Source organism: Populus trichocarpa, chromosome 12 (genome assembly GCF_000002775.5).
Source record: "Populus trichocarpa isolate Nisqually-1 chromosome 12, P.trichocarpa_v4.1, whole genome shotgun sequence".
NCBI classification, from domain to species: Eukaryota; Viridiplantae; Streptophyta; class Magnoliopsida; order Malpighiales; family Salicaceae; genus Populus; species Populus trichocarpa.
In genome coordinates this window covers 13,628,425-13,655,200 of record NC_037296.2, presented here as the reverse complement: position 1 = coordinate 13,655,200, position 26,776 = coordinate 13,628,425, and the positions used below count along the sequence as shown (strand labels likewise).

Below are 26,776 nucleotides of genomic sequence, written 5' to 3'. Positions count from 1 at the left end.
CATCATATTCAATCCGAAGAATCCATCTATTATGCAAATCTCCTTGCATATGTTATTAAATCTAATTGTGAAAAAAATTCTCAAATACTCAGATAATTTCAAAAATACACGACTCACATTTTGTAGAAAGCTTTTTTCCCTTAATTTTTTCAATTTTATTATCATTATTGAATTACATTAATCTTCCATGAATTGAAAAAGTTAAAAAATCCATTGAATTCCAAAAAAACACAATTAATTATTTATTGGTGATGGCACACCAAGAGTCCCTAAAAAACAAATGCCAGCAGTGTTAGGGAGTTATTTGTTAATTTAAAAAGTTAAGGACCAAAAGGGAAAAAGATACATAATTGAGGGATTGAGTTGTAGTTTCTTTTATTTTTTTATTCAACTTTTATTTATTGCTTCGGTTAGAGATTCCCATTCACAGTTCATATTGATTGAAGCTTTCAGTTTGGCTCCATCTTGTGTGTGTGTGGTTTTGCTTTGATAGATGATTTGATTACTTCAGTCTCAAACACTCACCACCTCGCACTAACTCGTGAATTTCTGCTCTCTTTCTTTTGTGGATTCTTGTCCTTTACTTGGGTTCTTTTGCGTTAGTTAGCTTTCTTTCTCCAGCATTACCAAACACCCCATGTGCTCTTTCATTTTCTTGGCTTCTCTTTTGTTTCCTTAAATACCCATTAGGCCATTTGGTCTTGATCTGTAAAAGAGTACGTGGTTTCTTCAACAATATATGAAGGTTGGTAAATCTCCTCTGTAATGGCTTTATAATGTAGGATTTGATTCTTTCAAGAAGAATGTATGATTCGACTTTTCGATTGATTAATGTGAGTTTTTAGGTAATTTAAGGACATGGGGTGGTTGCATTTTTTTGATACGATGTGAAGTGGCCTTAAAGGTTGGGTTTTTTATGTCAAAGGATGCTGTGATTTGATGTCGTTTGTTGGCTGATATATCGGGATTTGTCACATGTTTTTTTTTCCTGTTAGTTCAGTTGATGTATTACTGTAACTTGAGGAAGCGATGAGAAACTTGGATTCGTCAATTGCAAATAGATTTATGATTTTGTGGACTCATGTTGATGGTTTGTAGGTGTCAACTTTGCTTAACTGGAGCTCTGGTCTTGCAATTTTTTCACTGATTATGAGAACTAATAGTTGGTTCCTATGGCAATTTCCTTAAATCTCGAGCAAGAAGTCTTGCTAAATAGATTTGTGGATATTTTCACTGATTTTGCTACTGCAAAATGCATGCTCTTTAGTGGAAGATGACAATGAAATTTCAATTTCCTTTTCTTCTATAGATATATTTAGCTATTGCAGCATCCTTTTCTTTTATGGAAAATGCATAAACTAGGCGCTAGGGCGAAATGCTAGATATTTTGTACTCTTTCTTTAGATTGAAAAATAGAGAACAAAACGATCTGTTAATTCTGTGTATTTGAGACTTTGAGAGAATATTATACACCGGAAAGATCAAACTGGTTTGTTTTAGCATCATAATATCCTTTTATCTCGGGACTAACTTGTTGCTCATTTCTGTTAGGGAAGAGATGAAAGGGCAAAATGAAGAGGGGAAGAAAGTAGGAGAATATACAAAAGAGAAGATCTGCTGATAAAAGAATTGTCTATATATGGCTGTGTCCACTGAGACAGTTATGGCTATCAAGACTTACCAAAATCAGGCTGAGGCATTGGTTAAGAATTACTTATTAGCTGATCCTTTCATTCCTTACACTTCCGTCCTTGGTGGCATTTTTGCTTGCAAAGTGGTAACTGTCTCACCTTTTAGATCCTTTTGAACTTGAGAGCTGTTGCCTGACCAACACTAGCATGTTCATTTCAATTTTAGTGGAGGGTGTAGTCGTGCACCTACCTCATTATGATGGTAGAGCAATTCTAATACATTAAGCTTTTTTATTCATTAAATGGGTTTTGTATTGTTACCTTTTTAATTTATTTGTTTGTGCCTATGTCCTCTGTCTGACAGGCCTATGATCTCACTCAATTAATCAGCACTTTTTACATCAAAGCTTATAATGGTCTTACAAAACTTCAACGAATTGAGTGGAACAATAGGTGAGTGCATGTTCCAATATTCTATCATCTATTTTAATTTTTTCATGAGCACTGATGATCAATGACCTAAATGTGGCAGAGGCATGTCTACAATTCATGCCATTTTCATCACAGCTATGTCATTGTACTTTGTCTTCTGGTCGGATCTCTTTTCTGACCAACGGCATACTGGCCTTGTTACATTACGGAGTTCACAGCTCTCCATTGTTGGACTTGGGGTGAGTTCTTTTTTTTAGCTCTGCTTGATATTTAACGGCATATCATGTCTCTCCTTGATTGCCTTGCTGTCGACTATTTCTCTCTCTACTTCCTTTTTTTTTTTTTTTTCCTGAAATGATCCATAATATCATGTGCTCCAAAAGCAGTTCTCTGAGTGTGAACAACTCATTTATTAGTGCAATATTTTTGCCTTAGTAGTTAACCTCATATCCCATATGTTAGCTACTGGTGTTAGTACCACACAGTTTAGTGTAACTTATATGCAAAGTTGAATTAGCAAATCTTTCTTGGCCATATAGGGTATCTATTTGTTTTTCATGCGAGAGTTTTCCTTTTTGTTTGGAAAAGTGCACTCGGGATTGGCAACAGGCTGATGCAGCTATTCTACCCATTTAGCTAGACATAGTTCTCTTTGCATTTATGATGCATGATGAGAAATCATATCACTACGAATACTTTGCCAGCCTTCCTTGATATTAGTCTTCTCTATTTATTTGTTCCCTAAATTCTACAAGTATTTTGACATGAAAATAGTTTGCCTTTTTTTGACAGGTTTCTATTGGGTACTTCTTTGTGGACTTTGGAATGATTTTTTTGTACTATCCTACTTTGGGTGGAAAGGAGTATGTAAGTGCATTTGATGTGATGGAGAGCAATTGAACATTTTTCTTTTTCTGTTTTAAAAAAATGAGAATCGTCCCAATCCAACCGTTTCCATGTGCGTGTTTGTCTTCTTTCTGCTGTACTTTTAGGCTAACCTCCTCCTGCCATCCTTCGTGATATAGATATTTTTGTTTCATAATGGAGTTTTCCTCTCAAGGAAGTGAGGTTTCTGACCTTGCATTCCACATTGATTTTCCCGGCCCCTTGGCATCGATCTCAGATTCACTGATTCAGCGATCTTTAGCCAAATTCTGGATACTGTTTTCTGTATGTTAGATTGGTGAGTCAGCACAAAATTGATTAATGAGAGAGAAAAGTTTACAGCACAGCAGATTATATGAACACAAACTAGCTCTCAAATGAAGACTGACAATATAGTGCTTGCTGTAAGGTGCTGACTTTTAACCTGATGTCATCGCAACTCACAACATGGTCACATCTGGTTTCAGGTTATCCATCATTCTCTTTCTACAATTGCAGTAGCGTATTCTATGTTGTCTGGAGAACTGCAGCTTTATACATACATGTGCCTCATCTCTGAAGTGACAACTCCAGAGATTAATATGAGATGGTAGGTTTTTTGACGAGTCCAATTCTCATTATGCTTGAGCTTTTTTTTCTTAACTCTAAATCTTTTCTGTCTTGATGTAGGTATCTTGATACAGCTGGTCTGAAGAGGTCTGCTGCATATCTTATCAACGGTCTAGCCATCTTTCTTGCTTGGCTGGTGAGATCTTCTCGATCATTTAGTGATTGTTGCACATTAATATCTATAATAAAAAATGTGTTTTTGTATCTATGATGTATATGCATGCACAAACTAATCTAGATCATTAATCGTGGATGACCTTGTTGCCAAAAGTTAAATAGTGTGGTTGATAGATTTTTGAGTCAACAACCATGTTATGATATATCCAAGATTCAAATAAGCTGGCTTGGGTTTCTCGCCTCTTGGTGGTGACATTGTGGCAAGAACACATATCTCGCTTATATTTTAATAACACAACTGAATTCTCTTTCCTTGATTTATCATTTTTATTATCTTCTGAAGTAAACACTGGAATGCAGATGGCAAGAATTCTGCTGTTTCTTTACCTGTTTTACCACATCTACTTGCACTATGATCAGGTGATGCCCTCTTCTTAAATATTTGTATCCTATAGGCAGTGAACTTGTGCAAATTGAAAATTTCAATCTCTGAAATTATTCTATTGATTTGAGTAAAAGAACACATATTCTTATGCTGATACTTATTTTCACCAGTGATCCACTCTAATGCGATGGAGAGCAAGATAAGTGGAAATGAAAAAAATTTAAAAATAGCATGAGTGCGATATCAATATCCCAATCCCCCTGTCTTCAGTCTTTGCTCTACTGTATAGGTTAAAAATAACTATTCCTCAAATATATTTAAGTACAATGCTTTCTCCTCATGATGTTTTTATTGACCCCGCTTTGTTTTATTTTTCCATTTCATATACAATTATTTGGTTTGGTAATGCCTTGCGGATTTCTTGTTCAAAACAATTCCAGACATTATCGAATTTTTTTTAATGATTTCTCTTTTCTTGTCATTGTAGTCCCAACAGGTTTTTGTTATATTTTCGTAGTTTTTTGTCATTGATTCCCTAACTTCCCAAGTTTCATCCAAAATATCACAGGATCATAGTATAGAGTATGAATGTGATATGTCTAGCAAGTTTAGAGTGATGGTGACAGTCATTTGACTCATTGGCAGGTTATCCAGATGAGCCTCTTTGGCTGTCTTCTGACCTTTTTGGTTCCGGCAGTACTATTTATCATGAACTTGATGTGGTTTGGGAAGATCATAAAGGGATTGAAGAAAGCCTTGGCAAAAAGACTCTGACAGATGTCGCCATGTATCAACTATGTTCCTCTCATGGCCGGTCTGATGTCCCCCCTCCTACTTTCTTTATTGTACATGATAGAGGCCAAAACAAGAAAAGGTATTCAGATGTTGAAGATCAAATTAATCCGTAAATCTATAACTAGCATGGTTTTTCCTTTCAAACAGTCGCATGCTAGAGACTTCAAGACCATCCATCCATCTGTCCAGCCCATCTACATGAAAATCCAATCCAAGGGCTATAATCATGAGTTAGGTACCTATCTAGAAAGAAGTGTTGCATATTATTATTCTTTGGGAAACATCATGTATTGATCCATTATTAATTAACTTCCAAACCTTTTATTTTTATTAATTTCACTCCAAATTTAATCAGTATTAGAAAGTGTCAACCATTTATCCATCTACTATTAGTATAGTTTTTTATTTTCTTCAAATTTAGCATCAACTCATATTGAGTTTTCCACCATTTTACAAGTAAACATTAACTATAAAATAGTTTTTTTTCTTCTTCAAATTGAGGGTTATTTTAGCTCCATGGATAGAAACATTCAAGTTAAGTAGTGGTGTTCATAGATATATTTGTGTTGGGTTTAGGTTCATAATTATATTTAATCTAACTTTTAATATTTTATAAAAAAATTATTAATCCGATCTATTTATTTTTCTTGACTCGAGCGGGCTGAATATATCAAACTGGACTAATTTTTTGTGTGGATATTATGAATATCTATTAATTGAGTTTATATTTCTAATTTTCATGAATTCATATATAACACTTATATTGTTAGGTTTAATTTTTATACATTGCACTACCATTAGATTTTAGTTATCTCCACCCTTTTCTCCTTTAAAAAACTTGTTATTTTTTACTAAGTTAAAAAAATATATTAGAAAGCTCACTGACAAGAAAGCTCACTTTGGAGTTAAAATATTTTTAAATAAAATAAAAATAAATACTCAATTCATGAATTATTAAATATAAAGATAAAAAAGTTTATTGTATATGAGTTAGATTTTAAGAATTTCAACATTGACTCATGATATCAATTTCTTAGTTGTTTCAACTTATTATTATCTGAAATATTTATATTATCTGATTTTGATAAATTGAGTTAGATCAGATAATACAAATATTATAAATAAATTAATTATTTTTAACACATGAGCATATCTAAATCACATGCAAATTGAATGCTTTTTTTTATCTGACAATCCATCACTAATAATAATAGATGGATGAAGAGATAATAATGTCTGGTGTTAATTACATTTTGAATTTTTTTTTTGATAAAATCGAAAGAATTGACAAAAATTGAGCCTTTTCCATCTTTTTTCCCAGTCATATCTTGTCTCCTTTCTCATCTTTGCTACTCACCTCTTGTCATTTTTCATCATCAATCTGAAAGGTTAGTGTTTTTATGCTAAGACCACAAGTGGAATTATATGATGATAACATCACAGTTCAAGCTTCAAAATACTTTTTCCTTGAGAATATTATCAATTCTTTTTTAATATTAGTATATTAAAATTATAAAAAACAATACAAATAGTATTAATTTACTACCTTTTTAAATTAAATATATATTTTAAATATACTCAAATATAATTTTAAACACAAAAATAAATGGTGATAGATGGAGTAAGCCCATCGGCATGAGAAGAGCTAATATTCTTTGTCAGAATTTGTTTGGTGGCAACGTCGATTGCAGAGGAGGAGATCCACTGACAGACCACCACCACCCACAGTCTTAGATTGATAATCTACCCTTTAATTTGCTGTTAATTTCTTTGATCAAACCCTAGTTCTTAACCCTCGTTCAAACCTCCAAAAATCCACAAACCAATCAAGGGTTCTTGAGCTTTAAGTTGAATCCAGAAACCATCAACATTTCTATATATGACAAAATAGAGCTAAAATTATATCAGCCATTCATCCAAAAACCATCGACATGTCTCTCTACCTGTATCACTTACATATATTTTACCCAACACATAAATGATAATGGCTATTTTTTTTTTTTTTGCAATCCTTCAATCTATAAAAATATATCTTACAAGGCGCCGTGTAAAAAACCCCCAAAATATCAATTTATTATTATTATTATTATTATTATTAGAAGAGATAATTACAAAAATCCACCTATAATTTTATCTGAATTTTATTTTCTCTTCATACTTTTATAAATCACAATTTTTATCATATAATTTATATGTTCAAAACAGTTTACATTCTCAATAATGAAGTTTCTTGACTATTACACTCCAAAGAAGCCTCCTAGTTGGTGTCCCTATAAAATTAACAAATACTACCGCAATAACAACGCCGCAGCTCAGGGGGTATCCTAGTACTTTCACTGCACTCTCCTTTGGATTTTATCGGGACTTTGAGAAGCACAAGGCGCGCCAACTTTCTTCTCCTGGACAAATATACCCTGGAACGAAGCATTAACAAGAATCCCACATCGGAAACAAACGAAGGAGTAAAGTAACTAATAAAGCGTGGAGGAACAACAACAGTCACGACCTTACTTGAACAGGATCTGTTCTATAGGATCGTACCTCTGTATCCTTTAACACTAAGGAGACAGGAACCTAAGTCTGGTTGAGGAATCATGACCGTGTGATCATAGCGTGAGTAACGGCTTGATGATTCCAGTGATCATCATGGCTATAGAGGATCGTTCTCCAGCCATTGACTTGGATGGGGATGGTCATGCGGTTGTCTGACAGGCTATCTATTTTTTTGTTTGGTGTTGTTATATTATTAGATTTATGCAATATCTAAGTCGCCTTAAGCGCATTAAAAAAAAATTAAATAAACTGGTTTGTTTTCATCAAATGAAAAAACCATTAACATTTCTATATATAACAAAATAAAAAAATGGCTGATATAATTTTACCGAACACCTAAATGATAATGGCTTTTTTTTTTTTTTTTTTGCAATCCTTCAATCTCTAAAAATATATCTTATAAGACGCGTGTATAAAAAATCCCAAAATATCAATTTATTATTAGTATTAGAAGAGATAATTACAAAAATCCACCTATAGTTTCATGTGAATTTTATTTTCTTTCTACTTTTATAAATTACATTTTTTATCATGTAATTTATATGTTCAAAATAGTTTACATTCTTAACAATGTATTTTATTTGATTTTTTTGTTTAACTCAAGATATAAAATGTGATTTATGAAAGTATAGATGAAAAATGAAATTCAAATCTATAGGAGAATTTTAATAATTATCTCTTATTATTATTATAAAAAAATTCTCAATCTACATGCAAATTTCATAATTTGCATACTATAAACTTTATATATAGATGTGCTGAATTTGAGTTTTTCTTATTACTAACACCACATACCACATGTACTCATATAAATTAAATATCTAAAGTATACTATAAACTACTTTTATATTTTAAAAGAAAAACAAGTGACGTTTAACATGAAAAAAAAAAGGAAAAGAAAATTTAGGAAAAAGAATGAAGAGGCGAGCTTGGCTCACGCCTATGCACTAGACGTGATCAAAGAATAATAAATAAAGAAAGAAAAGGCAGGTGGACGACGCATAGTCTACGACAACAGATCACATGCTGTTATCCGCGTCTTCTCCCGCGGCTTTCCGAATATACCAATGTTTAAGTTTCTTGTTTTTTAAATTATTTTTTGTTTTAGAAAGTATTAAAATAATATTTTTTTAATATTAATACATTAAAATAATATAAAAAATATTAATTTAAAGAAGAAAAAATATTTTTTTAAAAAAATACTTTAAAAAAACAGAAACAAACAAGATAGAATTCATGTTTATTTAAATTCTTAGTTAATATTTTTTTAAAATTTTTTAATTAAAAGCATTTTGAGTGCTTGTTTCGTATTGCTATGCTAGTTTCATTAAAATATTTTTATTTATTTTGATATTAGTATATTAAAATATTAAAAAAATATTGATTTGTTATTTTTTAAAAACAATTATATTTTTAAAAAGTATTTAAAAACAAAAATCATAGTCATTCCCAACTATCATAAATTTACTATAAAGACTTGAAGAAACTCATTTTGAACACCAAAACCTTTTTCAAATCAAATTTCAAAACTCAGATTACTTTTTCCAATATTACCTTGAATTTTGAAATTTTAATTTATTTGCTTTAAAGCAAAGTAGTAAAGATTAATTTTAAAAAAATACGCACCGGACATGTTCTAAATATTATTTATTAATTCAAACTAAACACTTTTCTTGTTTTAACTCGACAGAAAATCACACACACTCTGTCTCTTTTCTTTGTCAGAATTTATTTGGTGGCAACGTCGATTGCAGAGGAGGAGTTCCACTGACAGACCACCACCAGGTCCACCACCCACAGTTTTAGATTGATAATCTACCCTTTAATTTGCTGTTAATTTGTTTGATCAAACCCTAGTTCGTAAACATTAAAATATATTAAAAAAAAACTTGAACAAGATATTTTTGGAGACAAATATTCTTTTAAAATGCAACCGTATAAATTAAAAACTCAATACCAACATGCACTAATTTCTTACCTGATAATTAATTAATATGACCTAGCAACTAGCAAGCTAGCTGCAAGACAGGTAGGCATAGCCAAAGAGAGCGCATTTTCCTGTTTTTGAGAAGTTCATGGATGAATTGCTGATTGTATATTTTACTAATTTTCATGAACATGAAGTGATGGATGTTTGTCATCTTATACAGATCGATGGCCTAGAAAGGTATAGCCAGCAGCATATCGCAAAATCTGATTCAACAAGAACTCTACCTTGGCATATATATATATATATATATATATATATATATATATATATATATATATATATGCATGTGGTGACAAACGATCCTGCGTACTTGTCACATTAATATATATATAGAGCATAGAACTATACAATATATAGTACCTTTACTTTTTAGGAAGCAAAATTCCAACGAAAAGCTAATTAATTAGTGAATAATGTTGAGAAGAAGGATCATGACTACCACTATCGATCCCATAAAATCCAATTAGCTTTAGCATAAATGTCCAAAGTGAGTTACCTCAAGTAGATCGATGCGGCGCAATCATATGATAGCTGTTTTAAATTTAATTATGATCAAGAAATTAATTAATATTCAGAGGAAGTCGATATGCATGACTAATATTGATTGGATGAAGATACATACAAGGTCATGGAACAAGAATTGGAAATTAAGTCCACCAAACTGCCATGGAATTCCTAATCAATGTCATGATTCCAACACTACTAAATTTCGTTGCTGATCAACAACTGCAATTTCATTGCTGACATGTTAATTAGGAATGAAAAATTTGTTGTTGATTTGTTTAATTAATAAATATTTTTTTAATGTGAATTTTATAAATTATTATTTTTTATTTATTGAATTTCTTTTAATTATTTGTGGATATTTTAAAAATAGTAGAAAAATATATAAAGAATATAAATCAATACTAGAAATTATTTTATCAACAATAATAAGTCAAATTAATAAAAATAAACTTTATAATAAATTTCAAAATCCTATTAAACTTACATCAATATAGATAAGTCACAATTTAATAAATATGTTTTATCATGGAGGTGATGGTGAAAACGAACCAAGACAATGTTGATCATCGTAAGGTTGGACCGGTATATATGATGGTTGAGGCCTAAGTCGATATACTAGTATAAATAGGGGATACATAGGTGTTGTTATCTGCAGAGCTACATGTGTCAACATAAATATAAAGCCATAGGTGTCGACATACTTTAGTTCATATTTGATGTCCAAGGTTGGTATCCCATATTATTAAGAAATTTTTTGATGGAAGTCATATCATGTTGTAGTGATAAAATATGACCACCTCTTTCCTTTATTTTCTCTTTTAATGCTTGAATTGATGAACTAGGAGGTGTTAACTCCATCGTGTAGGATTGTGATGAAGCACTCGTACTAATCATGGATTTCGGCATGCGTACCAGGCGCACCATATATTCTATCCTTTGTGTATTTAAATACAAGAGATGTGCGACTTCAATTTATAACAAAATCATGGAGTATATATTGGAGTGGTTTTTATATTGATTTTAAATTAAAAATAATAATTATTTTATCAAAAAATCATCTCAAATAAAAAAAGTTATTACAGACTAATCATTAAGGGTGATGAAATTTAAACTCATGATATTTTAATTATTTAAATTTATCTCAATTTAAAAAGTTAAATTATCACAATCTAGTCATTAAAGCGATAAAATTTAAACTCATGACCGTTTAATAACTTAAATTTGATACCATATAAAAGAATCATCTCAACTAAAAAACTATTACGTAAGATTTTAAAAATATTTTTGTATTATTATGTAATAGCTTGAAACAAATTCTTATGCATCTCTTAATATAATTAACTTAGATTTATCATACTTAATCATGCAAAGGGGCTCCTCAGACCTTCAACCCGACTAAAAATTTAATAGAAAAATAAGATAAAAAAAACTGTGAATGTAGTGATCAATATTGTTTGGAATATTGATAGTATTACACCAACATCACACAAGGAACAAAAGAAATTTAGTATTAATTCGAACTTAAAGCTATATTAAAACTATATTAAAGCTACTTTTCCAGAAATGAACCCTCAATATTAATTAATCATAAGACATGCATGCCATGTAAACATGGGATCCTCTTCACATACAATTAAAGCTTCTTGGCGTGCTTGTGCATGACGAAGCTCATGAAAACACATGGGATCCTCTTCACATATATATAAATTTTCTTTATTTCACAGGTACAAAAACAAATGCCCTATTGCATAGAAAGCTAGCATGCTTCTTTAATTTCTTACACACAATTAGAATATATTTTCGGGTGTAATTCTATCCATCCCGGGAATGCCGTTTGCCACTTTTTGCTGCTATTTTTAGCAATATGCATGCAATTTTATTAATTTTAGTTTTTTTAAAAAGAAAATTTTATTTTATTCAGTAATCCTCCCTCTCTCTCAAGTGGGGCGCGCACACATCTATGCCGAAAACCCTAGCTGGTTTTCTTGTCCATGCAACATCTGTTGGTTTGCTCTAGAGATGAAGAAAAACCCTTGACTTTGCTTGGGCTTATAAATAGATCACCCCCATAAACCTATAGCTCCATCTCAAAACACAACCAAAGAGGTAACAATGGCCATAATGCTCAACAACATCACCACCTTTCTTTTCTTTCTTCTGGTCAATAGTCTGCTCTTCTATTCAATTCAGTCCCTAGCAAGACCAAGAAACCCTAATTCACTCATTCTTGGTCTTACCCCAGCTTCTAGGGCTTCCCTTCCAACTCATCCAAAAGCTTCCACTTCTTCAAGAAAGAAACTAACTGATGTTTTGGACATGATGGAGCCATTGAGGGAGGTTAGAGATGGGTATTTGATATCTCTAAGTATAGGCACACCCCCACAAGTCATTCAAGTGTATATGGACACTGGGAGTGACCTTACTTGGGCTCCTTGTGGAAACATTTCTTTTGATTGCATAGAATGTGATGATTATAGAAACAACAGGATGATGGCAAGTTTTTCTCCTTCTCATTCTTCTTCATCACATAGGGACTCCTGTACTAGTCCCTTCTGCATTGATGTTCATAGTTCTGACAACCCCTTGGATCCATGCACTATGGCTGGATGCTCATTGAGTACCCTTGTTAAAGCCACATGTTCTTGGCCATGCCCTCCATTTGCTTACACTTACGGTGCAGGAGGGGTTGTCGCTGGGACACTAACTAGGGATACGCTTAGGGTTCATGGAAGAAACCTTGGTGTCACTCAAGAAATCCCAAGATTCTGTTTTGGTTGCGTTGCGTCTTCGTATAGGGAACCTATTGGGATTGCAGGGTTTGGTAGAGGTGCACTTTCTTTGCCTTCACAACTAGGTTTTCTTCGAAAGGGCTTCTCACATTGCTTCTTGGCCTTCAAATATGCAAACAACCCTAATATTTCAAGCCCATTAATTATAGGAGATATTGCCCTTACTTCTAAAGATGATATGCAATTCACTCCAATGTTGAAGAGTCCCATGTACCCTAATTACTACTACGTTGGTCTAGAGGCCATAACTGTAGGTAATGTTAGTGCAACTGAAGTGCCATCAAGCTTGAGGGAGTTTGATTCACTTGGTAATGGGGGCATGTTGGTTGACTCAGGAACCACTTACACTCACCTACCTGAGCCATTCTATTCTCAGGTTCTCTCTGTTCTTCAATCAATAATAAATTACCCTAGAGCCACTGATATGGAGATGAGAACCGGGTTCGATCTTTGTTACAAGGTACCATGTCAAAACAACAGCATTCTCACGGGTGATCTCCTCCCTTCAATAACTTTCCATTTTTTGAACAATGCGAGTCTAGTTTTGTCCCGGGGAAGTCACTTCTATGCTATGAGTGCCCCAAGTAACTCTACTGTGGTCAAATGCCTACTGTTCCAATCCATGGATGATGGTGATTATGGACCAGCTGGGGTTTTGGGGAGCTTCCAGCAACAAGACGTGGAGGTTGTCTATGACATGGAGAAAGAGAGAATTGGTTTTCGACCAATGGACTGTGCTTCAGCTGCATCTTTTCAAGGATTTAACAAGACCTAATTAAGCGGCAGTTAATGGCAGTTCTTGCAGTTGCCAATGGTGCATGTAGGTGGTTGATTGATTTTTTTAAGTGTACTTTGCAACTTCCTTTTGTTTAATGTTGAGCTTGTACTTTGTCAAGTCTTTGAACAGGCTAGATTATCATGCTTTTAAGGCTTTGAACTGATTAAGAAATGAGTTGTTATATTCTCTTTGCGTGGTAGAAGAGGAACAGATTCAAGTGGAGAAGCTTCATGGAGCTGTATTTTTCTTTTATATAATGGGGTCAGATCAGAAAGTGACAAAGCATTTGCAAACAGAGTAATCTTCAAGTAATGTTAGTTGACCGATTATCCTTGCTGGTTGCTAGTAAGCTACAAGTTCTATGTAGCGCAGCCAATCACACCTGCACAAATCTGAAAAATACCGTATCGCATCTACTTTGAGACTAAAATTTAGGGTGTTTTTGTGAACAAGATTTATCAAACGTTGATGTATGTCGTCTCTCCAGAAGCTAGCGGCGAAGTTTCCTTCACGATCATTTTATCTAGACGCCCATTTTTAACACAGGAGATTAGTGCAATCAGTGCACGAATACCGATTCCTCGTATACTAACCTTGAATCCTTAGGTTTCCCCTTTAGAAACGCAAAAACATTTATCAAGGATGAATTAGATGTTTCAACCATCCGGTTCAACATCCCGATCCATAGAAATTTCCAACGTTCTCTTGTCTGCTTGCGGTCAATTATGGCAATTTTATTTTCAACTTGTGTGTGACCTAACAGCCAAAGAATGAAGACAAGGCAAATTCAGAATGTAGATGCTGAAATTGGTGTAAAGGTTTTACATTGTGCTTTGCAGCTTAATTAATTAAACCATGAGTCATCATCTTACGAGAAAACAAACCTTCTGCAATTTTTTACATAAAAAGAATGGTTCTGTAAAGTAAAAAAATAAATATATATTATTTATGTACGGGAGTACTCCACGCAAATTTTAAAATGTGAAAGAAAAAGACGCCATTTCATTACACGAGAAGCCACTACAGTTCCATTTCACTGGTTGAAAAGGAAATTCTTAATACACAAACGAACCAGAGAATATCAAACATAGACTTCTAGGGAGAGCACCACAAGAACTACAAAGAAGATACAAATACGCAGCAATACCGCTGTCACTCAGGTATTTAAGAGCAGCAAGATGCACTTGCTGTACTTTCAGTAGGTCTATCCATAAGAACCATACCAGAAGGGTTTGGTGCTGGCTGTACTCGAGGTAGTCTTTTTGCTGCACATAGAATGGCCAGAAAACCAAAATAATCACCATCAAATTCTAGAAAAGAGATAGTAAATGTGCATTAACAAAAGAACAATTAAATAGTCCAACATGATCAAGTTTTTGTTGAGTTTTGAGCAAAATATTCTCATCCTTCATTTGTACCCAAGATTAACTTCATATACACATATTGGAAGATGAATATTGAACTCACTTTAGAAACAATTTAGGTCTTTGTTTTCTATTTTCGACCAACAAATATTTAAACCTATCCCATACCTATTTCATAGAAAATGTCATTGACATTGGTTGCAGTTTTTGCTGATGTTTCAATAAAGAAAAGGCCATACTCCTGGGCATAAACTTGTGCTTCCTGCAAAGCATTAATGAATGACCTGGTTAGAGTATCTATAAGATGTTCCTTTAGAACACAGAGAGAAAGCAGCAAACATTCACGGACAGTCTTAGGTCTAAACATAGAGATCGCCATTAGATCATCAATAATTTGAGGGTTGCAGATCAGTATAAGTCTTTAAAAGAAAGAATTATAAGAAATTATTTTAATGGAAAATACACAAAGAAGGTAAAGGCTTGCATATGTGCCATTGCATAACATTTCTTCCTGCATGAAAATTATTTCTCCAGATGAAGATTCCTAGCAGATCACTAAATGAACTTGCCAAGTTATTCAATAAATGCTAAGGTATGATTTCTGTAAAAGGTAAAAATTATGTAACAAATTATTAGAACTCAAGAAAAAGAAAAAAGAAAAAGAGAGAACTTCTTGCTGCTAACTTTTCCCATGTAATCTATGTCAAAAAGGATCTTTAAGGACATGTTTACTTTGTCCAAGTCACCTCATATAAACCAATAAAAAATCATTCCAGTTTCTTTTCAATTTCCTATATCCTTGACAATAAACTGCTATACCTTTCATGATTTAAAGGACCTACTGAAGATAAAAAATCAACTAGTAAGAAGTCACTATCGCATAAAAAGAGCTCTACTTGCCTCAGCAGTAACCTTCCTTGCATCCAGCAAATCAGCTTTGTTCCCTGCAAGTGCCATAACCATATTTGGGTTGCCTATGTGGAAGCAAGCAGAATATAATGATTAAAGCTTCCGGTAACAAAAGAAAGGAAAAGATACGGATAGAATACAGTTAAAGGAAGATAACGGTAATTTAACAGTAATATCAGCAAAAGGACGCAAGAATGCCACATGAAGAAGGCTATCAAGAACAGCAATATACACATTTATACAAGCAAACATGTAAAAACTACCTTGTGCCTGAAGTTCTTGAACCCATTTTTTCGCCCGCTCAAATGAGGCCTACAAGAGAATCAAGATTTGGAATTTTAGTGACTACATGAAATCAACCAACTTAGTAAAACAATTTAAATAAAGTGGTGGCAGTCATCTTTTTCAGCCAATAATCTTTGCTTGAAGGAACCATTTCTAAGAGCCATTAGATTCTCAAGACAACTCTGAAAACTTTTTAAACCAGGCAAGCCAAAGCACTTTCATGCAATATTGCCTTCATTTCTTGATGAAGGCGAGTGACTCAGTTTTTTGAGCTATAGAACGAAGCTGATATTGACTCTTTATTTTCTGAAAACAGCACAATTTTGAAAAGGAACAAGACAAAATGGAAGGGACACATATCCTTGCAAGAGGAGAGAGAAACAAGAGGAAAATGTGGAAGAGAAAGATCTTCCAGCAAGTTGGAGGGCAGGGCAGGCTCTGCCACTCAGGGAAGAGGGACATAAACCACAGGACATGAAAACAGCAAAGAAATAGTTAGACTGTCTGACAAGTAAACACCTTAAACCACCTTTAGTTGTATGCATTAACTGAGATCTGTTATTGTCTTATATAATCTTAAAGGAAAAACTGAAGAGAGACTTTTTCTATAACTGGGATTTTTAATGAGAGAGAACCGAATGGGGCACGAGGGTATGTTAGCATGGTGCAACTACAAAGGAAAATGCACCATGACACATGTCACCTATCTAGTTAAAATTAGTTCACAGTGAATGATGTTAGAACCTGGATATCTTTCATCTATTCCCCAAAAACAGAAAATATGAATTATAGATGAAATTAACTTTTTCAAAAGAGGGAAAAATTTAAAGGTGCCATTAGCAATGACATCTTTATCTAAGGCATGCAAACATACTACAAACTTGTTACTCCAGAGCACGGGCACACACATCACAAAGAAAATCAGCAGCCTTGATATAATAACAGGAAAGCATACAGCTAACTTAAAAAATGAAACGTGGTAGTTTTGATACTATTAAAGGCAGCAGAAGCACACTGAGCAAATCAATTCAACAATGAAGGCTCTTGATGCAAAGATTTGCAAAATGAAAATTTGTCGCCTTGACATGAAATTCTTTCTAAATGAGGAGGACGAAATTCAAATTGCCAAACACTTCCCACTTCTTCCATATCCTTCAAGCAAATAAAAATTGGAGCAAGAGGCCTGAACTATAAACCCTTAGACCTGAAGACTGACACTACATACTGCTAAAGCCAAAAAGTCAAATGTTTCCTTATATAACACAGTATATAATAAAAACCTAGACATAATAACTATTTTCTTAAAGTAAATGCTGCTCAGAGGGGAATGGCATGCATCAGGTTTGGGAATTAGCAACCTTTCTTACCTGATTAGATATATCATACACAATGATTGCTGCAGCAGCTCCCCTGTAGTACATTGGAGCCAGGCTGTGGTATCTCTCCTGGCCTGCTGTGTCCCAAATCTCAAATTTTACAGTTGCATCATTGACAGCCAATGTTTGCGAGAAAAAGGCAGCACCTATGGTTGATTCCTGCAATAACATACCGACAGCAAAAGTCATCCTCCAAAATCAAACAGGACAATTTCTGCTACCAATGTTATAACCCCCTAATGTCCAGTACACACTAACCTGAAACTCAACAAACTGTCCTTTGACAAAACGCAATACGAGACTGGACTTACCAGCACCAACATCCCCGAGAAGCACCTGCAGCACAAAGCAACCATAAACCAAATATTAAATTTCAAAAAAATCCATGATGTGTTTCAAAAAACAGCAAAAAAAAAAAAAGTGAAACCAAAGGCATGGAGAAACACAGCCACCTTAAATTTAGTTATGCAAAAAGAAATGAAGGACATGCTACAAATTCTCTACAAGCAAAAACAGACACAAATGACAAACAATGCGTCTGGGATTCAAAGATAAATGAACCCCTAACAAGTCTCAATCTCGGACTCATAAAGCAAGGGCTAAAGCATATAATATTTGCACATGAACAATGCTAAAAAGGCAATTCATACAACCACTAACCTAATGTATAAATCCCACTTGATTCCTTATACAAAAGAAAAAATATCACCAGAATACAAAAGCTGTTCACATGTAGTAGATAACATCAAGACTTAGCTTACTTAAGTTGTACATCTAATTTTATAACCCAAAACAGTGCTAAGCGATCAGAATTAAACAAATTCATATAAGATCCTTAAAATTTATCGGAAACCCACAACAAAACACACAAAACATTCACAATTACGACGAGCTAACTCAGTTCTCAATTGCGATCACAAAAACAAAAAAAAAGTCCAGATAAAATAACATCAGATTTTGCTGAAATTATAAAAATTTCCAAAACTAAACAAAACCCACATCAGGAATTGCATAAAAAAACTAAATAAATACCTACAAACTAATAATGGAACCAAAATTCTTCAAAATTAAATCACACCCAGATAACGATTATCCATATAAAATAAAGAAAGAAGCTTAGAAACTCACCAATTTAGCATTGATATTCTTGTTTCCAGTGGTGGCCATAATTACTGGTAATCGACGTTTGTAAAAATAAAAAATCAGATCAAGAAAATCAAATCAAAGATGATTTTCTAGTCTTTGATTTTGATCGCAAGAGAGAGAGAGTATTAGGCGAAGAAAACAAAAGAAAGGAAAGGGTCAAGGTGAGAAAAAACAAAGCAAAAGCAAAGGGAGGGAGGGAGGGAGGTTCCTTCTTGGTAAGTAGAGAGACCCTCGGGTTGACACGTGAAAGCGATGGATATTTTACTTCTATTCTACCCATTTTTTCTTAAATGTTTTCTACCAATAGGATGTTTCGGATTGTACTGATGAATGATTTTTAAAATAATTTATCGTTTAAAAATATATTAAAATATAATTTTTTTGATATTTTTAATATCTAATACTAATCTATCAAAAATATAAAAAACACTAATAAAATTTAATTTAATATTTTTCTAAATAAAAATTATTTTTAAAAAAATATATAAAAACAAAACTAAAATCACTCTCAAACACCCCAATTAATTAAATAACATTACCTTTTACCTATAGCAATTATTAAATAAGTAAATTCACTAATTTATCAAATCAAAATTTATCTCAAGTCGGGTTTTATATAAAATTGGTTAGGAATTTTATTTACAATCTCATCAATATCTAGATGTATTCATGAATTAATTTGGTCAAACTTTGCTAACTTAAAAGGTTCAATATGCAACCTCTAAAATTCAATGTAGTTTGGAATTAATTTGGTCAAACCTTGTTATCTCAACAGATAACTTCATAATCTTATCAAAATTCATAAAAGACTCAATTTAACTTTTTTTTTCAAAAAAAGTTTCAAAACAATGTTATTTCAATTATTTTTTGAAATGATATTATTTTAAATTAACTCGAGTTAATTTAATATGATATGTCCAATCTTTAACCTAAATCTTAAACAAGATCGTAGGCCAAGCCAATTCTTTTTTTATATTATTATTATTAACGTGGGTGTCCGAGCCAGCTTGCGCGTACCTCGACTAATCCCACGGGCTCTGAAGTTAATGACCATGTAAGCCTCCAGTGACCATCATATTAGCAATCACAAGGCTCGAATCTGAGACCACAGGGAGAACAAACCCCTTGGTCCCAAACTTTTACGACCGGGTCACCTACTAGATGGTTAGGCCAAACCAATTCTTATATATATGGGATTTGGCATTTGCTTCTTTTTTTTTTTTTTAACATCCCTTATACTTAGGTACAAATTCCATGTAATAAATATGAAAACAATGTAAATTTGTTTTTTATTATCATGATTTAAGAATCTATTGAAATTTTGACAAAGTCTTCACTATACCAAAAAATCTCAAGTTATCGACTAAACCTGTTATACTTCAATATACAGTCGATTTACATTTTAATCATCATCTAATTTTCTTAAACTCATCATATTACAATTCATCTCATCACATTAGTTATATTTTGTATTACGCATATAACTACTACATAAATTAAACTAAGATTCATCCACAAAATATTTAGAATATAACAACATATAATTTAAACCAAGTATCATTTAACTACTATGTTCAAAATTAATACAAATATTATCAAAGAAAAATTCTACATTAGGTAATTATGAATTTAACTAATATTTAAGTCCAACATCTCATAAAATTCCTAGCATAATAATAATTACATTAAAATAATTAACATATATGTTATCATCCAAAAAATACACAAAATATATAACATCAGTTATTCTCTTATAAAATACAAAACATAAAAAGTTTTATAATATATTAATCGTGACAAAACTGCAAGGACCTAGGAATCATTTTATACCACCATTAATTAATTAATATAATATACCATTCTCTTAATACAACTCATTGAATTTACTGAGAATCATTTTATACCACCATTAATTAATTAATATAATATAACATTTTCTTAATACAACTCAATGAATTTACTGAGTAACTGAAATATACTATTCATTTATCTTTGGTTGTCAATACCAAAAAGAAAAGGATATATTTTCTAAATAAAATCATCAAAACCCATTTACCAATTAATCATCCAATAATTAATTCGTTACAAGTTTTATCCTTTATAAATATCAATTTATTCAAACAACCCACCTCTTTTAATTTTTTCAATTGACTGAATGCTTCCTTTTAGGTAGGGGGTATGTTTTCTTTCCAATTAACCATAATTTTCTTATCAAATCAACAATCAACCCTTCACCTCATCACTACAAGTATTATGCAAGTAGAATTCATTCTAATTTCATCAATTTCTCAAAAACATTGAATTTCTACAACATTAAAATTCATATTTATCATATAGAAATATGATTAATTATCTAAACCACCACCCACACGTTTGGTTATCACAATTTCAACACAATTTTCAAGAATAATACAAATTCATCAAACATTCCCTTTTGACTCTCCATGTCCGGCCCTTAAGCTTCATTACTCATCCAAATATTTTGATTCAATTTAACAAATTTCTCACTTTCTCTAGTCATTTAATCATCCATAACAATAATTAACAACTAATTTTAATTTCCCTCAAATCTCATCTCAAGAATCCTAATTCAAATATTATTAATTTTGCATCAAATCATTAAACATTTGTTCAAATCAATACAAAAAGGTTTCAAACACCTTACCCGGTTGCTAAACATATTTAAAAGTCAATTCATTAAGATTTTTCCCAAGCTTTTCTCCTTTTCTTCGCTCTTCACTTTCTCACTCTAACTTAGCTTTTCTTTTTCTAGATCTCTCTAAATTTCTAGGGTAATTGTGTTTTTCTCTCTCAAAATATTTTTTTTTTTACTTTTAACCATAACTTTCTAGTTATTCAAGGTGAAAGAAAAGAGGGGGAAATGAATTTTTTTTCTTCCTCTTATTGCAAATCATTAGATTATAATAAAGATAGTAACTAAAACAATCTGATTATTTCATGTAAACTGGTTTAATCGTTTCTCAAAATGAATAAACTGATTTTATTATTAAAAAAATATATTTTTAGCCGAGAAATTTTTTTTTAATAGGAAAAAAACTTTAACAACACCATGCCTTCAAAGAAAAAAAAATTACTCCGCCCCATAAAACGGTTATTCAAACTAGTTAACAAGAGACGACAATACGTGATCCGTGTGGATGACAAATGACGTGCACATTCTTGTTAGTGTCTGTTTCTCATTTGCCGACCACTTCTTTACAGGCAACAGAGAGTTTGATGACTATGGAGTCTACAAAACCTGTTCACTTGATTGGCGAGCTGGACATTTATAGCTGCATTGAGCCCACATTGGTTGACTTCGCACCAGAAAACAAGAGAATCTATGAGCCTCCTTGAACAAAAAAAAAAGAAAGAAAGAAAGAAAAAGAAAGAAAATATACTGAATCATATAAATATGTGTCTCATAGTCGGAAAACGTATTCACTCTCTGTCCCCCTCTCTCTTCATCGCTGGAGATCGATGGAAATGAAATGGTCATTCATCTTTGTTCTTGCTACGCTAGACAGATTGGCTAGCCTTGAATCCATGCTGATGACCAAAAACCTCACTGATTTTATCAGCTCTTCTTGTTTTCAAAGCCCATATAATAGTACTAGACCCTCAAAATGTTCTGGCAATATGGTTTTCAACACCACATTTCTGCAACTGGTTTGGTATCACTTGTGGGAACAGTAGTACTACTGATCAGCACCGCAGGGTTACATCCTTGAATCTTTCTGACATGGGACTTTTAGGAACCACCGCACCTCACATCGAAAACCTTTCCTTCCTCGCCACTTTCGATATTATCAGAAACAACAGTTTCCATGGCCATTTGCCTGGTAAACTAGGGCAGTTATCACGTTTGAGAATACTTTTGTGCAAAGACAACAATTTCACAGGAATGGTGCCTTCTAGATTGGGCGGTATTTACACAATGGATCGAGTTACTATCACTTGGAAAATAACCAGCTGTCTGGTCCCAATACCATCAACTATTAATTTTCAACAATATGTCTCTAATGCAATGGCAAGCTCTTCAAAGCTTGTCAATGTTCAACAATCCATTCAGAGGAGGGAACTTCACTATGCTTAAGCTGTTACTCCTTGGCATTAATACTATGTCAGGTACTTGTTCTCCTACCATTTGTTTTTTTCCCCCTTTTCCTTTGTCGCATTTGGCTAGAATTTGTTAGTTTTGATCGGAATTAAATGATGATTGGTAGTCTAATTGTGGCATTAATATATGCCACTAATTATGTCTAGTACTATAAGAGAGATTTAGACAAGAATTTTGACTTCATTTTTGCAGCTGTCTACACATGGGGCTCTGAATTTGGAGTGTGGACAGAAAATGTGTTCATGTTGGACAAAAAGGTTACCTATTTCGTTGAGAGGCCTCAAGGGCAACCACAAATTAGCTCAACTTGGCATATTTGCAATCAGTAACCAAAAACTTTTAATCTGTAATACCTCGCTTATTATACAACATGTTGGATAATCATTTTATTTGGTAGCAAATAGCTAGTGTAAATTCTCAGGTTTATCCAATTAGATAAAACATTTTGATGCAGGCACAAGCATGACAAGTATAGCTGCAAGCATAAAAAATAAAAATAAAGAATTGATTGTAATATTAGGATTGAAATACAAAGAACCATCTTATTTTATTTTTAAAATAATAATGGGTGGTTTACAAGTCCTTATATAGGCTTGTAAAAAAAACCAGAATCTTAAAACAAAAAGAAAAGATAGCTAAAAATTATAAAATCCAAAAAATTAAAAAAAATAAAAACTGAATCAAATATAATTTTCAAGTCTAATTCCAGCAAAGCTGGTCTCATATAATTAGACCCAAGAATTTTCTATAAAAACTTGAGTCTAATCCAAAGATTGAATGGAAAGTAATAGCATTTTTTGTTACTATGCTGATCTGACACGAACAAACTTCTTTTAAAATCTATTTTTATCCTATTAGTCCATAAAAACATATACTAGATTATTTATATAGTCTTTTGTGGCATATCTCTATTCAAATGTGGCAAATTTCTATATAATGACTCAAAACCCTCAATTTTTGCTAGTCCGACGACATCACATTTATTGAATTTATCAATCTATATCATAGTATACCCATCATGATTTATTCAATATTATTGGTACGTACTGAGTTCCATAGTACATGCTTGTTAATATTTGGTTTAATGATTTTGTAGATGAAATTCCAGCGGCTTCGAGGACTGGAAATATTTTCCTTGGCTGCAAGTGGCCTAAAAGGTAGAATTCCATCTGCCATATTCAACAAGGAATTGATTTATCATAGAATAACTTATCAGGCAATTTGCCAGAGGATATGGGCTCCAATCTGCCAAATCTCACAGAACTTTATCTTTCCAAGAATCGATTGCAAGGTCCATTCCCACTTAGTTTAGGCATGTGCAGGAAACTTGAAACCATATCCTTAACTCACAGGAAGTATCCCTTCAGAAATCGGCAACTTGACAGTGCTTCAGACGTTGCCTTGGCGCCACAAATTGATAGGTGTGGCGTTCGGTTTTGATCCTGACATTTCTGTGAATTACCGGTATGAAACACAATTTTTCAACGCTATATGCAAGTATGTTCTGTAAAATGTTTATCTTAATGGTCTTAAGATGTTGTGTTTACATGTTGATACGTAATATTCCTAAGGAACCAGGCAGTCTTCATAATCTGGAGGCGGTGACCGTGGAGGCTAATAACAGATCGTATTCCGCCTGGAATTTTCAACATCTAAGCTAAAACTGAACAACATCATTTCGAGTGCAATTTCTTTTTGCGGAACTTACAAATATATGGCATGAACACATCCCTCTGGACCAACATGGTAGTAAGAATTACATGACTGAGATAGTGTATTATATGCATTGCATGGGGAATTCCGGAAGAAATAGGAGAACTTCAATACCTGGAGGAGCTAGGTCTCTTACTGAACAACCTAACTGGTTACATTCCATAAAGTATTTTCAACAGCTCATCAATAAGAATCACTGGTCTTGTTAGCAATCAACTTTCAGGCAATCTTCCACAAAGTTTCGGCAGGTGGCTTCCCAATACTGAAGATGTTTATATGGGATCAAGTAATCTGAGGGTAACATTTCCAGGTTCCATCTCCAATGCCTCAAAACTCACTGTTCTAGAACTCATTTAACAGTTTTTGTACCGATGAATCTTTGTTGCCTCCAATTCCTCCAAAAGCTAGTCTTCAGAGAAATTATTTGACAAGAGAACCTTCTAAAAATCTTGGCTTTCTTGATTCTTTGATGAAATGTAGAAATTTGATACTGCTGTGGATTGGCAATAATCCATTAGATGGTTTTCTTCCAACAGCTATAGGAAATCTCTAAAATTCTTTTCTAACTTCTTGGGCTAATGACTGCGTACTCAAGGGCAGGATCCCTCAAGAAGTCGAGCAGCTTCAGAGACTTAGAGCTAAGCAACGACATTACTGGTTCGATTCCTTCAACAGTTGGAAGACTACAGAATCTCCAAAGATTTTATGTTATGAACAATAGTCTACACGGTTCTATTCCAAATGAATTTTGTTATTTAAGGAGCACAGGTGTCATAGCTCTCAGTAAAAATGGGATATCTGGGTCCATAGCACCATGCTTGGGGGGGTCATTCCACTCCAAGAGGCCTGTTTCTGGACATCCTATCACCATTGGAGTCCTGCAGAATTTACTCAATCTCTCCCTATCTCACAACAAGCTGGAAGGACAGATTCCAGTAGTATTCGGTGAGTTGAAAGGCTTGGAATACTTGGATTTACCCTACAACAACTCGTCTGCTATGATCCCAACATCTTTGAAAGGACTTCTGCATCTCGAGTACTTAATTTTTCTTCCAATCAACTACAAGGAAGAATCCCAAATGGAGGAACTTCACAGAACATGAAGGACTGAGTCAATATCACCATCTTCTTTTGAATAACATTATTATCATTTAACCTGTTCCCAATTCGCTTGATTTGTTGAAAATCTTATGATTAGCTTCATCTTTTGATGTGGTAATCTCTCTCTCTGTCTCTCTCTCTTAACAGAGTATCTTTATTCTTCAAACTAAATTTTATTTAAAAGCTAGATCTTTCTTCAACAATATTCTATACAGAATATCCAGTCATGAACCATGAAAAAGGATTTAATCCTTCGGTGCTAAATAACACTACTCGAACAAATTTATTTATTGAAATTTCATATTTAGAACATATTTAGAAAATAATTTACAGTAAACGAAAAATTTAGCTTGACTTTCTAGAATGTGTTTTCCTTTTATTTTAGGCGAAATATATTTTTCAGAAGTTGTAAAAAATTCAAAAATATTATATTATTTGCTTATTATATCAAATTTGATCTTCAATCTTTTTTATTACTATTTATTTTATTTTGAATTTTTCATTGATTTTTTTTTCAATTTCATCTCTAAAAATTTGATTTTTATATCAAGTTTGGTCATCATTCTTCTTTTATCATTTTCTTAATTGAATTTTTTTAGTTATCAGATTTGGTTCTTATTCTTTTAATTATTATTTATTTTATTTCAAGTAATTTATGAAATTAATTTTTTTATTTTATCAACTTTTAAATTTTTATTTGTCTAACTTGGTATCTATTCTTTTGAATGATATTTATTTTATTTGAAATAATTTATGTAATTGTTTTTTTAATTTCATTATTTTTTAACTTTTTATCTGTCAAATCTAGTCATCATTCTTTTGATTATTATTTATTTTATTTTAAATAAATTATAAAATTTCATTTGTTTTATTTGAAATAATTTATAAAATTATTTTTTTAATTTCATCCTTTTTAATTTTTTCATCAATTAGATTTGATTATCATTCTTTTAATAAACTTGATAAAAAATATTAAGAAGATGTTTTCCAACTTATTTTTCAAAACATAGCTAAACACCGATAAATATTTTTTACTTTTTTATGATACTACTAAATATAAAAAAATAATTTGCTTTTTTAAAAATCAGTTTTTATAAAAATATTTTTTTTAAAAAAAAAACCTTCATGTAAAGTAGCTAAAAAAAAGAAATTGAATGAAAAAAAAATAAAAATAAAGCGCACCTCAGTGAAGCAGGTAATCGCTCTGGACCAATCTTCAAAAGGGTAACCCAGTAATTAACCAAAAAAAATATTGCATCTAGGGTTTCTTCTTTTACTCTTCTTTATCATC

The 26,776-nt window shown here is 32.5% G+C and overlaps 3 protein-coding genes and 1 non-coding gene across 9 annotated transcripts; 3 read left to right on the top strand and 1 right to left on the bottom strand.

Moving 5' to 3' along the window:
• The first annotated feature begins 419 nt into the window (after nt 1-419).
• On the top strand, nt 420-5,211 carry LOC18103883 (uncharacterized). Of its 5 annotated transcripts, none has more exons than XM_006376929.2 (9): nt 420-745; nt 1,557-1,777; nt 1,996-2,084; nt 2,164-2,302; nt 2,856-2,930; nt 3,416-3,537; nt 3,618-3,693; nt 4,035-4,094; nt 4,705-5,211. In XM_006376929.2, exons 2-9 carry the CDS (start codon nt 1,640-1,642, stop codon nt 4,831-4,833), a joined length of 828 nt encoding a protein of 275 aa, XP_006376991.1. In that variant the 5' UTR covers nt 420-745; nt 1,557-1,639; the 3' UTR covers nt 4,834-5,211. The 5 variants fall into 5 exon arrangements, with proteins under 5 accessions (XP_006376991.1, XP_024437556.1, XP_052302066.1 ...); XM_024581788.2 differs by having other exon boundaries at nt 1,552-1,893; XM_052446106.1 differs by having other exon boundaries at nt 420-749; nt 1,552-1,777.
• Nucleotides 5,212-7,355: 2,144 nt separating this feature from the next.
• On the top strand, nt 7,356-7,569 carry LOC112323707 (small nucleolar RNA U3). The gene has a single exon (XR_002977197.1). It is a non-coding gene; the product is annotated as a small nucleolar RNA U3 (small nucleolar RNA).
• Nucleotides 7,570-11,909: 4,340 nt separating this feature from the next.
• Nucleotides 11,910-14,194, top strand: LOC18103882 (probable aspartyl protease At4g16563). Its single transcript, XM_006376927.3, has one exon. It carries the CDS (start codon nt 12,017-12,019, stop codon nt 13,466-13,468), a length of 1,452 nt encoding a protein of 483 aa, XP_006376989.3. The 5' UTR covers nt 11,910-12,016; the 3' UTR covers nt 13,469-14,194.
• A 145-nt stretch (nt 14,195-14,339) lies between these two features.
• On the bottom strand, nt 14,340-18,804 carry LOC18103881 (ras-related protein RABF2a). Of its 2 annotated transcripts, none has more exons than XM_006376926.3 (7): nt 18,534-18,804; nt 17,664-17,741; nt 17,397-17,564; nt 16,008-16,056; nt 15,736-15,809; nt 15,004-15,097; nt 14,340-14,736 (listed from the first exon to the last, which is right to left on the bottom strand). In XM_006376926.3, the coding sequence occupies exons 1-7, from the start codon at nt 18,570-18,572 to the stop codon at nt 14,636-14,638; spliced, it is 603 nt and encodes a 200-aa protein (XP_006376988.1). In that variant the 5' UTR covers nt 18,573-18,804; the 3' UTR covers nt 14,340-14,635. The 2 variants fall into 2 exon arrangements, with proteins under 2 accessions (XP_006376988.1, XP_052302043.1); XM_052446083.1 differs by having other exon boundaries at nt 15,004-15,093; nt 15,732-15,809; nt 18,534-18,749.
• Nucleotides 18,805-26,776: the final 7,972 nt, after the last annotated feature.

Excerpts from the sequence above, each read along its gene's own strand:
- LOC18103883 (XM_006376929.2), top strand. The coding sequence starts at position 1,640 with ATGGCTGTGTCCACTGAGACAGTTATGGCTATCAAGACTTACCAAAAT. Across the intron at positions 2,931-3,415 it reads CTTTGGGTGGAAAGGAGTAT|GTTATCCATCATTCTCTTTC; the intron begins GTAAGTGCATTT and ends ATCTGGTTTCAG. Across the intron at positions 3,538-3,617 it reads CCAGAGATTAATATGAGATG|GTATCTTGATACAGCTGGTC; the intron begins GTAGGTTTTTTG and ends GTCTTGATGTAG.
- LOC18103882 (XM_006376927.3), top strand. The coding sequence starts at position 12,017 with ATGGCCATAATGCTCAACAACATCACCACCTTTCTTTTCTTTCTTCTG.
- LOC18103881 (XM_006376926.3), bottom strand. The coding sequence starts at position 18,572 with ATGGCCACCACTGGAAACAAGAATATCAATGCTAAATTG. Across the intron at positions 15,810-16,007 it reads TCAAGAACTTCAGGCACAAG|GCAACCCAAATATGGTTATG; the intron begins GTAGTTTTTACA and ends GCTTCCACATAG. Across the intron at positions 15,098-15,735 it reads CAAGGAAGGTTACTGCTGAG|GAAGCACAAGTTTATGCCCA; the intron begins GCAAGTAGAGCT and ends AATGCTTTGCAG.